The sequence below is a fragment of the Nuphar pumila genome, chromosome 2, assembly GCF_984573655.1.
Source record: "Nuphar pumila chromosome 2, dmNupPumi1.hap1.1, whole genome shotgun sequence".
Classification (NCBI taxonomy): Eukaryota; Viridiplantae; Streptophyta; class Magnoliopsida; order Nymphaeales; family Nymphaeaceae; genus Nuphar; species Nuphar pumila.
The window spans coordinates 124972751-124987089 of NC_143250.1; the positions used below are offsets into that span (position 1 = coordinate 124972751).

A 14339-nucleotide genomic window follows, 5' to 3' on the forward strand; every position below is an offset into this window, starting at 1 on the left:
GATGTTCTACCCCGTGGGCGCAGAAACAAGGTCACGGTCAATGTCACACCGGACAGCCTGTAAGAGAACATCTGAATCATCTCCTACCGAAAAGGACAGCAAGCTTTCAGCGGTCATTTGGGTTTGGACATGGTGAAAAACAAGTGGGAATTTGATACTCAATAACAGAATCACAAAGGATAAATTGTAGACACCGTCTTGTTCACGCCAACTTTTGCATCTTTTTAGCTGGGTGGGTGACTGTAACACTTGTTCATTACCCTTAAATGAATTTCACAGAGAGCAGAGGCATTGCCATATTTACTCCTTACATGATATGAATGTGGTAAACGGCCGCTGGTGCTGATCCTAGTTGCATTGCCATGAAACCACTGTAAAAATTTTGACATTCGTGAAGAGTGAATAAATTATGTTCAATGAAACTCTTTTAACCTTTTGCCAAAAAAAACTATTTAACCTAAGAAAACTGATCACACATCATAATCATATAATCTAAAATATGGTTCTTATTGATTAACCTATGTGGCTCGTATCCATAGGATTGATGCTTTGCATGCTCGCCCGGTTGGTTAGGGCAACCAATGGGATGCTTCAAGGTCCTGGATGTCAGGGGTTTTTAATTCCCTCTTCAACCACAAGCACGAGGCCACACTGTGGGGCTGATCTACTACTCTCTTGGAGTTTACCACTGTATGGTGTGACCAATTAGGGCTCGATCCTTATGGATTCCTCGTCATAAAAAGAAAGTTATTCATGTGATTTGATTTGTAAAAATATTCAATGAAATAACAAAATAAAAATGTGAAGTCTATCCAATAGTATGGCCACTATCAATAACAGTCAATATTTATGTGTGTGTGAGAGAGAGAGAGACTATATGTTATGGTTTTGAACCACAATATGTTATGGTACTAGATGTGCTTGCTCACATTGATTGAGCCACCAATGTTAGATCTATCTATAAAGATGTATATAGCATGATTTATTTAATATACTAGTGGGTTTGATAATTACTAATATGTCATAAGATTCAAATGTTATTTCATAAAAAGGATGGTTTAAAAGTAGCTCAATGCATCATCTTACGATTCAACTTTATCACGTTAAACCAGTAAATAAAGCATTCTAAACATGATAAAAAAAATACCTACTTAAAATTAAAAGTGATCGTGGATATATATAGGTAGGTTAATCTAACATTAAACTATTTAGTACCTTAGTGGGAAATGAACCCCTAGTTGAAACTCATAGTCGGTAGATGTTTTGACTAAATCTAACCCCATGAATGTATTCAACATGATTAAGATAGTGTGAAGCAACTTTTGAATTGCATTTTTTGATATAAAAATATGATTTTATGGAGGTTGAAAATTTGAGACATTATAGCTTGCAGCTCTTTCAACCCCTACCTAAACTTGCGTACATGTTGGAATAACACGAACAAATGCGTGTATACAACATATAGAGGATCAGATGTGCAAAACATATCAAAAAACTTTAAAATGTTATTTCCTTAAAAATAATATTAGCAAGAGTTTCTCTCATAGAGAATGTGATTTGTGAACAAAAAAGCATTTTGTCATGCTTGAAGACATTTAGGCAGCAATAAGAAACACAAATGGAGAGTGAGCAACTCAACGATTCACATCAGATAACTTTCAAGACAACCTCACAATCCTGACAATAATGACAAAGAAAAATTTAGAACAGCACAATCTCAGATTAAACCCAGATCCAGAAAAAAGATCCAAACAAGCTCAGGTGGAGTGCCTTCAATCCTATAAAATTATTGGACCCACCTAGATGACTATGACCTAGATCTCCAAGTGGAGCTGGTTCGTAGATAAGGGTTCCAAGAACAAACTAAGGTTCATGAAATAAAACTCCAAACGTCATCAAGACTCCTAGTCCTAATCCATGGATCCAGGACCCATTTGCTTAGTGGGGCACATTCCTGGTCACTTATATAATGTTATGAAGTGGCAAAGTCAAAGAACATCATCTGAGTATTTTGACTAACAGAGAGGCAGGTAAGTAAGTGACTAGTGGCTGCATGATGTTTTGGTGGTTTTGGGTAAAATTTCTTCTGTAAAAAACAGCCGTTGGTAAATTACCCACAGACGGCTCTGGTTTTCTCTCTTTATTCAGCAAAATAAGAATTGTAGCAAAACACTCGGTGCCGTCGTTTTCCAGATCAGTAGGACGAGCGGAGTTCTCTCTCTCTCTCTCTCTCTCTCTCCTTCAGGATTTGGAGGATTCTGTACTTTTAGTGTGGGTGAAGGTATTAAGGCACAAAGCCATCTCTCAGTTTTCATGGGTTTATAGAGAAAATAAGGATTTTGGGCTTGTTCTTGATGGGCAATTGTTTTGACGTCCCCAGCAGAGTGAATAGCGCTCAGAGTAATCATAATGCTACCGGTGAGCCTGTTTTTCCTTTCGTTTTGTTCTTTAAAATTTTTGGTTGTGGGAAATTCTTATCTTGATTTGTTGTTTTGTTGGTGTTGGAAATTTCGGTTCCCCTCATACTTGTTCTTAGTTTTTTTAACGGTATTTTGTTGGAGGCGTTGTGGTTACGGTTGCTGTGGTGGACTTTGATTAACTCAGTTTGTTTTAAATATTGAATTTCTTGGCTTCTCCTTTTTATTGTGTTAGCCTCACTTGTTTCTCTTTTTAGAAAGTCAAGTTAGAATTGATCGAGTGGTGACAAAAAAACCCTGATTTTGAGGTTGAAATTTAAGAGACCATGATGGGCCAACATGAATCTTGTTGCGTTCTACTTTCTTTTGGAAAAACTTTGATAGAAATTGATTGGTAATGAGGGGCCTAAGTTACTCTTGCCGTGCTTGTTTCCTTTGCTTCGATGAGAAAAGCCTGAATTGGAAAGGTGGGTCTTTTATGGGAACTTCTAAATTTGGAGATACGTAAAGTTTGATAGGAGATTTGTCTCATTTTCCTTCAGTTTGCAATTCAGAAATAACCAAAGGTGGATAAAAAAGAATAAATGAAATGAAAAATCTTTGAGATTTTTTATTCAAACGCTTTTGGTTAGCGTTTTATAATTAGAAATAAAAAAATTTTGAAACTGAAATTCTGTTATTTGTGAGTTTATTACGATTTCATATGTGCAGAAGTGGCTATTTGGTATTCTGTTAGGATTTTAATTTGCTTTTTTAAGATTGGTTGTACCCTTTAGCATTTGGGGTTTGATTAATCAAGCTTTATTTGTCTGATACATAAAATAAAAGGTGGGAGCATGGGGATGCTCATCCAATCCTCTAAACATTTAAGCCCTTTAACATAACACTTTGGATATGTTCCGCAGATGGGACTAGTGTTTACCATCTGTCAAACTTGCTTCTCGAGCTAGATTTTGTGGATTTTGTTGCATAATGGATCATGCGTCAAATTTGTGTCGAGTACTTAAATTTCTGAAGGACAAACTTGATTATTAAACATGGCGCACTTGCTAAAACAGCCAACTGCTGACCCTTAAAACTTAGTCAGCTAATGACCAGCAGATAATTTGTTTTCAGCTGTAGAATTCACCTCAGTAGGAGTATGACTGGGAACTACTCTACCTGTATTTCTTTTGATCTCAGTCACAGCTACAGTAAACAATGGTATGGGACAGCTACAGTAAATAATGGTATGGGAATTTGGCAACGATGTTGCATTGCATGAACTTGTGTGCTGAGCATTAGCTGTCTTTATGTGTTCTGATACCTTGGTTCTTTATCAGTAACGCTCTTGGCCAAATATGTTTTTGAGCTTGGATGCCTCAATGTATCATGTGGACTGTTATTTCTCTTGAAATATTTAATTTATTTGAATCTATGCTTCATTTTCATCTTTATATATAAGATTAGGATACTGTACTGTTTATATTATTAGACTTATTTGACTATATCATCCATAACTTCACATATTTCATATGCATTACTCTGTTAATAAATTTCTGGAGAAAAGTTGCATATGCTCTAGTTCTTTCTTAAACTTGTGACAATTTCTGGTGTTTTCTTGTTTTCTCTTTTAATGATATGTAATCAGATACATCAAGAACCTCCAGCATCAATGCTTTATCATCAGTGCCTTCTGAACAGACTATTCCATCTTCGTTAGTAACTCATCCCCAGCCAAGATCTGAGGGTGAGATATTGTCATCACCAAATCTGAAGCCATTCACCTTTAGTGATCTTAGAAATGCTACAAGAAACTTTCGTCCCGACAGCCTTCTTGGTGAAGGAGGGTTTGGTTATGTTTTCAAAGGATGGATTGATGAGCAGACTCTTGCTGCTGCCAGACCAGGATCTGGCATAGTTGTTGCTGTCAAGAAGCTTAAACCAGAAGGATTTCAAGGCCACAGGGAATGGCTGGTAGGTTTTCTTGTTTCACTTCCCAGATTCTTTCAACTGTTTTTCTCCTCTTCTAGAGGCCCACTCAAGGATTCCAACCAGTGGCTATTTATGTTGAGACTTATGTATCATATGTATATTACCATTCTTGTTGTCCCTTTTTGTATTTATATATACATAGCATTTCTTTTAGGGGTATTTTTGTATTTTCTTAGGTAGTGCAGAGTCAACAGTTTTTATCCTGTAGAGGGGATGCCCCTTTGTATGATTGTATTCTTCTCATTTCAAGGTTTATGAAGAATCTCTTGTCATCTTCTTCTTTGTTATCTCTCTCATGGTTGGAAGTCTATTGCTTTGATATGGTATCAGAGTCATGCCCAACCCTAGAGAGAGGTATTTAGTAATCATCTAGAAGGGAAAAGGAAGAAGAAACTCCATTATGTTGTGTGCCTTGTTTTGTGTGTCCCAAGGAGGACATCCATTTTTTTTGCATTTTGGTTTGATTTAGTTGGGGCTTTTGTAAATCTTGATTTTAGATGATTTCTAAAATCAAGAATCATTCTGATCGAAGGTATACTTGATTTTATATGGTTTTTTTTGTGAATTTCAGAATAGTGACGTGAATAGAGTCCAGATTTGAGAAATCCCTGGTATTGATCTCATGGGGGTTTTCAATGCTCTAGATTTGCATCATTTGGGTCATATTTTAGTATGGATACTGTTGGAAGTGGGTTTTTTGCAATCAACAACAGATTTGTTGAGTTTTATTGGTGTTTTGCGTGTGCTTTAGTAGGCAATAACTGGATTTTCCTATTTTCTGTTGTGTTCTGATGTGTTGGTTGCCTATAAACTGTGCATGTAATATTGGAAGGGTGATAATGTGTGTGGAGTACTTTGTTGACTGATTCTCATGCACTTGGCTTGAGTTTGTTGGGTGTTATTGCGAGAATTGGGTGTCTGGTTTTAGTCTACTTTACATCATATTGTGGTTTTGGGTTGCTGCATTTGTTATTTTGAGCAGTATTTAGGCATTGTTTTTGCTGCATTTGCATTTGTGTGCAAGGATTTAATTTGTAGTTTGAGGGTTTTGGAGAGTCTAAAGAAGGAGATTATTCAAGTCTTTCGTATGAATCCGACAGGACTAATTTCACATATTGGGGTTGATATTGTCCCTTGTATTTGAGGTGTATCATGTGTTGACACAAATCCTTTGGAGTTTATATAGATTTGTGGCTTGGATGGTGTGGGGATTGGTTGTCCTTTATATTGTTCTTGGCTATTTTTTTGTTGATATTGTTGGTTTTGTGCAAGAAATTTGTTGTGTGGTTGGGGATTGTTAATACGACAGATGCAGCAACAAATTCTTTAATTGCAGCTCTTATTTCAGTCATTCACTATTGCCCCTTCTCATGCTCTCTCTTATGTTTCCACTTCCTCTTTCGACATTTCCCACGCAAGTATTTTTGGTAGTCCTTTTGGGTGGCAGATAGACTCAAGAGCATCATGTCACATGATTGCTCATGAGTCCCTTTTACCATGGAGGTATCAAAAGTTGGATCCATTAATCCCAATTTTTGTCCTGGGAGTAAATTGAATATTTCACAAGTTTATCATGTCCCTTCTCTTGCAATGAATCTTATTTATTTTGGCCAACTTACTAAGTTTGACTGTATTGTTACCTTCTCTCATGTTGATTGTGTTGTGTAGGATAAGGTATTAGGAAGAAGGATTGGGGTTGGTCATAAAAGGGAAAACTTGTATTACCTAGACTGACTGGATATGAGTTCACAAAGGAGATGTATAGTTAGTTTAGGAGTTGCAGTTGTGGATGTGTCAGTTTTATGGCAGTAGAGATTAGGCCATATCTCTAGCTATAGGTTGCAACATTTGGTGTTTGTTATTAGTTTAGGTGGGTCAAAGTTAGTTATGTCAAGGCATGTGCAGGAGTGCGAGGGTTGTTGGCTAGTGAAGGGTCATGCCTTGCCATTTGGGGGTAGCGATAGGGAAGCTGAGTGTCCTTTCGATCTTATTCATTCGGATGTGTGGGGTCCTTCACCAATCCCAACCAAGGGGGGTCATTATATTTTGTCACGTTTATTGATGACTACAAAATATATACTTGGGTATATTTTATAAGAAGTGAAGTGAACTCTTTGAGATCTTCAAAAAAAATTTGTGTTATGATTGAAACTCAGTTCTTAGCTAAGATTAAGACTCTTTGAACCGACTCTGGTGGTGAATATGTTAGTTTTGTGTTAGAAGTTCTTGCAAGAAAAAAAAATAGATCATAAAAATTTTGTCCCTATACTCCTGAGCAGAACAAAGTGGCTGAAAAGAAGAGCAAACATATTTCAGAGACAACGAGAGATTTTATCTTTAGAGGTTGTGCTAAAAGCTTATTGAGATGAGGCATTTTAGTTGGTTGTCTATCAAATAAACCACATGTCATCAAGTGTTCTTAAGGTTACGTCACCCTTTCAGAAGTTATATGGAATGGTTCCAAATTATAGAATGATAAAGGTATTTCGGTATATCTGTTTTGCACTTTTACTTGATAGATATAGAGACAAAACCGTCTCCCAAAATAGTTAAATGTTATTTTATTGGTTTTCAAATGGTCAAAAAGGTTATAAGTGCTATTATTCGGTTGAAAGAAAAGTTTGGGTATCTAGAAACATTGTCTTTTACGATGATACACCTTATATTAGTCAAAAGCTCGGAGATGAATATGATGTCTTTTTTATTGCCATTTTTTAAAAAAGAAAGAATGAATGAGTATATGGAAGTTCTGAGGGAGAAAGTTCATTTGAGTGACAATAGGTTTGTTCAAACATTGTAAGATTCATGTCTTTAAAAAAAAATAGATCCAAGTTGGATCTGGTCTATTTAAACCCTACACAAGGGGGGTTTCTTTTTACAAAGTCTGACCCCGACACCCCTTGTCAGAGCCCGCTTACCTCCGAGCTCCCCTCAACATCCCTCGTCGGAGCACCTACTCACCTCAGAGCTCCTCTCGCCTCTCATCCCTCTCCTCGACTCTCTCTTTCCCCGACTCTCCCACCTACCTCCTCACACCGGGACCTCACCGAAGCCTCCCCTCGGACTTATCCTCGCCGGAGCAAGTACGACCCTCTCCTCTTCCTTTTCTTCCCTGTCTCGTCGGTAGACCAAAGCCACCAGCAGTGGTGGCTCTCGCTCGCAAGGATGGAGGGTGTCGAGCACCCTCTCCTCTCCTCTCCTCTCTATCTCTGTTGTCTCTCTCCCTATGTCGTCTATCTCTCTCTCGGTTTCCCTTTGCTGAGACCGACACCCTCACCTGGCCTCCTCTGGTAGCCACCTCCGAGCCGACCCTCACCATATGATGCCACCACCGTTAGAACCCCTCCGGCCATCTCCCTTTCAAACCCTATCACCTCTCTCCTGTGTGGTCTGGGTTACGAGGATACCCCACTTCTTCCACCGTGTGGCACGACCACCTGCTTGAGAGTCCACCGCCGGAACCACTTTCGGCCACCCCCCTCTCGGTTTTGTTTTGCTGGCTGGCACCACCGAGTTGGGTCGCCCACTGGGTCACCGGGTCACCTCCGAACACCACCCAAACTCTCTCTCTCTTGCCTCTCGTGGTTCATGGGAGCCACCCGAATCCTCTCTCCCTCTTCTTTCTCGATTCCAGTAGCAGTCGTAGGTTGCTGCTGCTATGATGGGACAACCGACAGGGTGTGGCTGAGGCCAATCCCATGTCGCCCCTTTTTCCCTACTGCTCCTGCCCCGCCTCTCTCCCCATGTCTATCAGCCCCTGCCCCCCTTTGTTGAAGGACCAAGCAAGGCTCGGTCCTGTCACAAGGTTGGAACCAGGCCGGGTTCGACCTAACCACCGAGCCCACCCCCCATCCCATTGTTGTACCCGAGCAGCAGCAACTACTGTTGTTGCTGTCTCCAGTCAGGCCATACCGAGTTAGCCTGATTCGGTCCAGCTCACCCAAGCTGGCTCGGGTGTGCCATGTTTGACTCAATTCCTTAAAGCCTGACTCAATTCGATCCTTTTGAATTAGGTTCAAGTTCGACCGCTGCGATGCAACCATTGTTGTTTTTGTCAAAATCTAACAACTTAACAAAAAAAATCAATTGCAACGTACCAATTCGTCACAACGAACAAGACATGCTTACCGAGTCGGCATATGCTTTTAAGAACCTACGCTCAAAATCATCAGCGAGTCAGACCATCTCCAAGGTAGGAGAAAGTTGCATACGAGGACAAATGATGAAATACTTTTAACTTATACGTATATATATATATATATATATATATATATATGCTTTTAACTTATACGTATATATATACATATATGCTTTTAACTTATATATATATATACATATACATATATGCTTTTAACTCAAGGACAATTTTGTGTATTCTTGTTTATTTAAATTATGTCATTTACTTTGCCATTGCACTGTAATGTGTAGAGGCTCCTGCTTATGCAATTTATTTAGGCAATATACGGTTTTATACATCGTGCATCGCTTACACAATTTATTTAGCTGATGTATGTTTTCGTACATTGTGCATCGCTTACGTAATTTATTTAGCCGATGTGCGGTTTCGTATATTGTGCATCGCTTACACAATTTATTTAGCTGTTGTATGGTTTCATACATCGTGCATCGCTTACGTAAACTATTTAGCCTGATGTACGATTTCATACACTGGTCATCACTTACGCAATTTATTTAGCTCAATGTGTGGTTTGGCACATCGGGCCTTGTTTTATGTCATTTACTTTGTCGCCGCGCTGTAATGTGTATAGGCTTATGCTTTAATATATATGTATTCTATATACATGTATAACTGCGTACTCCTGTCTACTTTAGATTACGCGTGTATGTATTTAAAGACGCAGAATTGCACATTCCCGTCAAGTCTTTATTTAAAAAAAAAGGATTTCACATGAGAGATTTCAAGCTCGTATTATTCACTGACTCGAAAAGCAAAACAAGTATTTGGTGCTTGCGTATTCGCAACTGAGTTTTTTCTTTAAACCTGTATAACAGAAAAGCATCGACTACGTAGTCCTAGGTGGTATGTATGTCCAGTCATTCTTTTTGGTATCCAAAATAACTTAGAAATTTCCCAATCTAAAGCACAGAACATTGAAATTTCTAAATAAATGTTGAAGTTTCTTTTTTAGAAACCGATATCTTTTTCATCGTAGTGGTACTATCAGACATGCACGGCATGTTAGTACTATGATGATTGGACTGGAGGTTTATGGTAACCTCGTAGTGTGAAAATACACGATGATTAAAAGAAAATCACATAAATGGTGATGATCGCCTTCACAGGCAAGATGCTCGATTTAGTTTAAAATGCCAGAACATATGGAATGGGTTGTCAGTTAAAATAGAATCTAGCATACCCATTTATCTCTTTGATTCTGTCAAGAGAGAGAATGAGATGATACAAAAACTCTGATGGACAAGTTGTTATAACTACACTCCTTGAGTAGCAATGAATCGGTGTCCCTGGTCATCGGAGTTAGTGGACTGAGCTACCAAAATTATCCTAGGTGGTAGATCCCAATGACTTACGCCCCATCCTAGTGGGCCCTCCCATATGGGCTGGAGTTCTAATTCAAAAAGAAAAGAAAAACTAAGAGACAAAAAAAATCAAACTTTCTAAAATGGTTTGAAAGAGTAGAAAGATTTTAAGGAAGTCTTGAACAAGAGGGGACGTCCCACCCTTGTGGGCCCTCTTGTGCTTTGTTGGAACCTCTTTAAGAGGTAACCTAACTCATATATATATATATATATATATATATAAGCTTAGTATGATAGATAATTACAAGTTTAAGGAAAGAAAAATAATATGGGAACTTGGGTGATGGAGTTAGAGTATGATTAGGAAAGTTAAATAATTAGGATTGTTTGGTGCTGAGCCCTATAAGAGGAGGGGTTCATGCCTCCCCCGCCCTATTCCTCTTGTTTACTTTCTTTTCTCTCTCTTTCTTCTTCTCCAAAATCGGTCCGGACCTTCCCTCTCCCTTCTTCAAGACGGTGACATCCATTAAACTGGAAGTGTAGCTGTGAAGGAGTAGGACCATCTGAAGGAATCCGGTCGGCCATTCGAAGTTCGCAACCGTATGCTTTAGAGCCTGATTTTTGGATCTGCGATTGAGGTAGGGGGTTCTATTCAATACTCGTAGACAAGGGCTCGTATGCATGAGCATACTCCGAGGATGTATAGGGCTGAACCTATACATCGCTTATGAGATACATGGAAATCGATGTCGGTACAAAATTATTTGAGCATCTATCATTTTTTTTTAAATGTTGATCATAGGGACCGATCCATACTTGGATCGGTCATGCATACGTGAAATATATATTATTCGGATCAGTCCCTAGATGAGCCGGGACTGATCGATGGGTGTTGTTCAATAAAGAAAAAAAATATTAGATTCGATGTGTAAGGGCGTTGAGCACAGTAGTTGGGTAATAAAGCATGGCCAATTTCTCAAGATCGGTCTTGGCATGAAAGGGAAAAAGATTGGCTCTGAAATTGGGACAGCTTTTCTTTTGGAGTGAGTCTCATTCAAGTTATCTGACCCCTGCAACCATGCAGTGATTCAGATCCAACTGATGAACGAACATGGCCAGTTCTTTAGTGGGATGAGTCGGTTCGGTTCCTAAAAGAAAAGAAATAAAATAAAATAAAATAATAATGATATAAATATAATACATATATATAAGATTGGGTTTTGAAAAAAACAAAAGAAACGATACCTGAATTCATGGACCGATCCCAATATGGATCAGCCATGAACGTTTTATTATCTTGAAATGAAATCTGAATCAGTCCCTGGCTAAGCTGGGACTGATTGATCATGCTTTATATATATATATATATATATAATAGATAATATTATACTTATATATATGGTCGTTTTATTTTGAAAACCAATAGAAATTTCATAAATTTGTATAGGATGACGATTTGGGTATGGTTCGAGGAACTACCCACTCATGGATAAGTTTCGAACGGTCTTAGACGCAATGATGACAAAGTGTGTGGAGGTTTGTAAGATTTCACATGATTTTCGGGTTTAGAAACGGCCAATACTCTATCTCCTCCCTTAATCATACCAAGACGAGTTTCTTCTTGGCATATTTTGGCAACGGCGTCTTCCAAAGAGAGAGGTTTAAATCGATGGAAGAGAGAATATCTTGTTCAAATTCAGGCCTAAGCCCATGCAAAAATTGAAAAAGTGCTCTTTTTCCATTTGTTCCCTTCTTTAACTCAACATCCTCACTAGCAACCCATTTGGGTTTAAGAAGGGATAACTCATCCCATAGAGGACCAAGAGTACTAAAGCAGTTACGGACATTCATGTTCCCTTGTTTTATGGTGTGTATGTTTTCTTGAAAAAAAAATTGTCTTGCAAAGTTTTTTGGGGTATATATACCCTTCATAAAAAAGCAAGCCACATGAGCTTTGCAGAATTTAGCAATGTTGGCACATATTTTAAGCTCAACATTGTTCGTGAACCATGCAAGAATTTTTGCATGTTTACTTTTTCAATCCTTTACCTTGGATTGATGATCTTTAATGGCTTTAATTCAAGCATCTCCTTCTAATGTTTTTTCTTGATATGCTTCCAACTTAGTGAGTTTGAGTTGAGGCTTAGGAATAGAGCTCATCACGTATCCCCAAAGCTTTTTGCCTCTGAGGTTATTTTCTATAGTGAATGCCACATCATGTAATTGAAACCATTTAATTTGAATAAGATGTCTATCCTTTTGCTCATTTTTCATTTTGACTTAATAGAAGAAGGAACATAAAATATGGAAGATGACGAAAGAGCTCATCCACCTTGAGTTGTGCGAGCACTACTAACCCATGAGCACTTTGAATGCTATCTCACAATCATGATATGATCACTTTCTCAAAGGACCAAGAGCAACCTCGCTCTGATACCATGTAACGAAGTATGCAAAATTATTGGAATGAAGTGCAAAAGCACATACAAGTCCAATAGTGGACAAGGGCACGAAGGCACAACAATCACAAAAGAACACAAGTCCACTATGGGACAATATAAAGAGCCAACAAAGGGCAACAACTAAAAAATATATTTTTATTGAATATATGCTTAGAAAAGCATAAGAATAATAGGGGGTGAAGACCCCTATTTATACACAACAAAAACCAAGAAGAAGGGAGGCCCTTGGGAGCTTCCAATGACTCTATGGTCTGAAAAGACCATAGAGCCCCCATTGGTCTCCCTTAATTACATGAAATTAAAATAAAAAAGGAAAAAATAAGAAAAGAAAAAAATTGTTTTAATAAATAGTATTTATATACATGTGAAAAGACAAAAATGCCCCTGTATGGCATTTAATTATTACAAGACAAAAATAAGTATATATGAATATATGTATATATATATATGTACGTATATATACACACATACATATATTTTAATAGAGAGCACCTCTAATGAGAAACCCGAACATACGAGCACTCTGCCACCAAGAGAGCACCTCCAATGAAGAGCACGAACATACGAGCACTCCACCACCAAGAGGGACAACAATCTCACAAGCACTTGAATAAATTTTGCAAAAGAGACTTTGTCTCTTCAAAATCTTGAGTGGCATGTTTCCCAATGCACAAAAAAATCAGCTTCATCTCCAAGCTCTGAAACTATGTAAGGAAACAAGGTCCTCCAAAATATATTCACCAAAACAATAACAATGGACACTCAAAGAGTTCCACCAAAGCACCAAAGGAATACACAAGCCACAAAATGGGCTTACACACAAACACCCACTAAAGGCGCAAAACACAAAGAATAAAATAATATTTTATTGATCAATCTATGCAAGAAGGCTTACATTTGAGAGGGGGTTTTACCCCTATTTATACACATATAAATGTCTCCTAAGAGAGATGTTGGGAGAGGTCCCAACAGCTCCAATAGAGCCGTTGGGCTCTCTCTCCAATGTCTCTAGCAAAAAGATGGCTAAAAAAGTAAAAAGAAACTAACCTAGTTAGACACTTACCTAGTTACTATTTACTAGTTAGGTACTAACCTAACATATATATATATATATATATATATATATACACACACACAAATACGTATATGTACACATATACATTTACATTTTTAACAACTTATGTATCATATGTATATTACCATTCTTGTGTGCTGCCCTTTTTTGTATTTATATGTACATAGCATTCCTTTAAGGGGTATTTTTGTATTTTCTCAAGTAATGCAGAGTCAACAATTTTTGTCCTATAGTGGGATAGAGGGGATGTCCCCTTATATGATTGTATTATTCTCATTTCAAGGTTAATGAAGTTTCTCTTCTCATCTTCCTCTTTGCTCTCTCTCTCATGATTTAAACAAGACTATTCATTGAATGAGTAGGCTCCTTGATTTTCTTTTTGGGTTAGCCTTGGCTTAAGCCAATATTGAAGGATTGCATCACTATCACTTTTTTTGGGCTCTTGTTGGCATTTATAAACTGAATTTATTATGGTAATTGCAGGCAGAGGTCAATTATCTTGGCCAGCTTCATCACCCAAATCTGGTAAAGCTTATTGGATACTGCTTAGAGGGTGAGAACAAATTATTGGTGTATGAGTTCATGCCCAAAGGAAGTCTGGAAAATCATTTATTCAGACGTGAGTATTTTTGCATTTAGAGTTCTGCTGCTACCATTGAGCATTAGGCTATTAGCTAACACAATGTGGACACTTGTGGAAAAAGGAAATTCTTCATGGTTAGAATCCTTCAATTTGGAAGATTGCTTAATATATGTTGCTTGCTGATTGCAATGATACATCTATAGATTAATATGTACTAGGGCTGTTTTAACTCATCATGTTATGACAAGCCAATTTTTAAATCTGGATACCCTTGACCAAATGTTATCTTTTCTGTATGTTCCCATATTCAACACATATTCACATACTTA

General features: G+C 37.9%; 1 protein-coding gene across 1 annotated transcript in view; it reads left to right on the top strand.

Annotated features, from left to right (window-relative positions):
• Window positions 1-2053: 2053 nt before the first annotated feature.
• LOC149847014 (putative serine/threonine-protein kinase PBL3) overlaps window positions 2054-14339 on the top strand; it is a 55897-nt gene continuing 43611 nt past the window's right edge. The window contains exons 1-3 of the mRNA XM_089996751.1: window positions 2054-2418; window positions 4048-4373; window positions 13911-14046. Coding sequence (XP_089852877.1) covers window positions 2355-2418; window positions 4048-4373; window positions 13911-14046 — 526 coding nt within the window. The 5' untranslated portion in view covers window positions 2054-2354. The remainder of the gene's footprint in view (window positions 2419-4047; window positions 4374-13910; window positions 14047-14339) is intronic.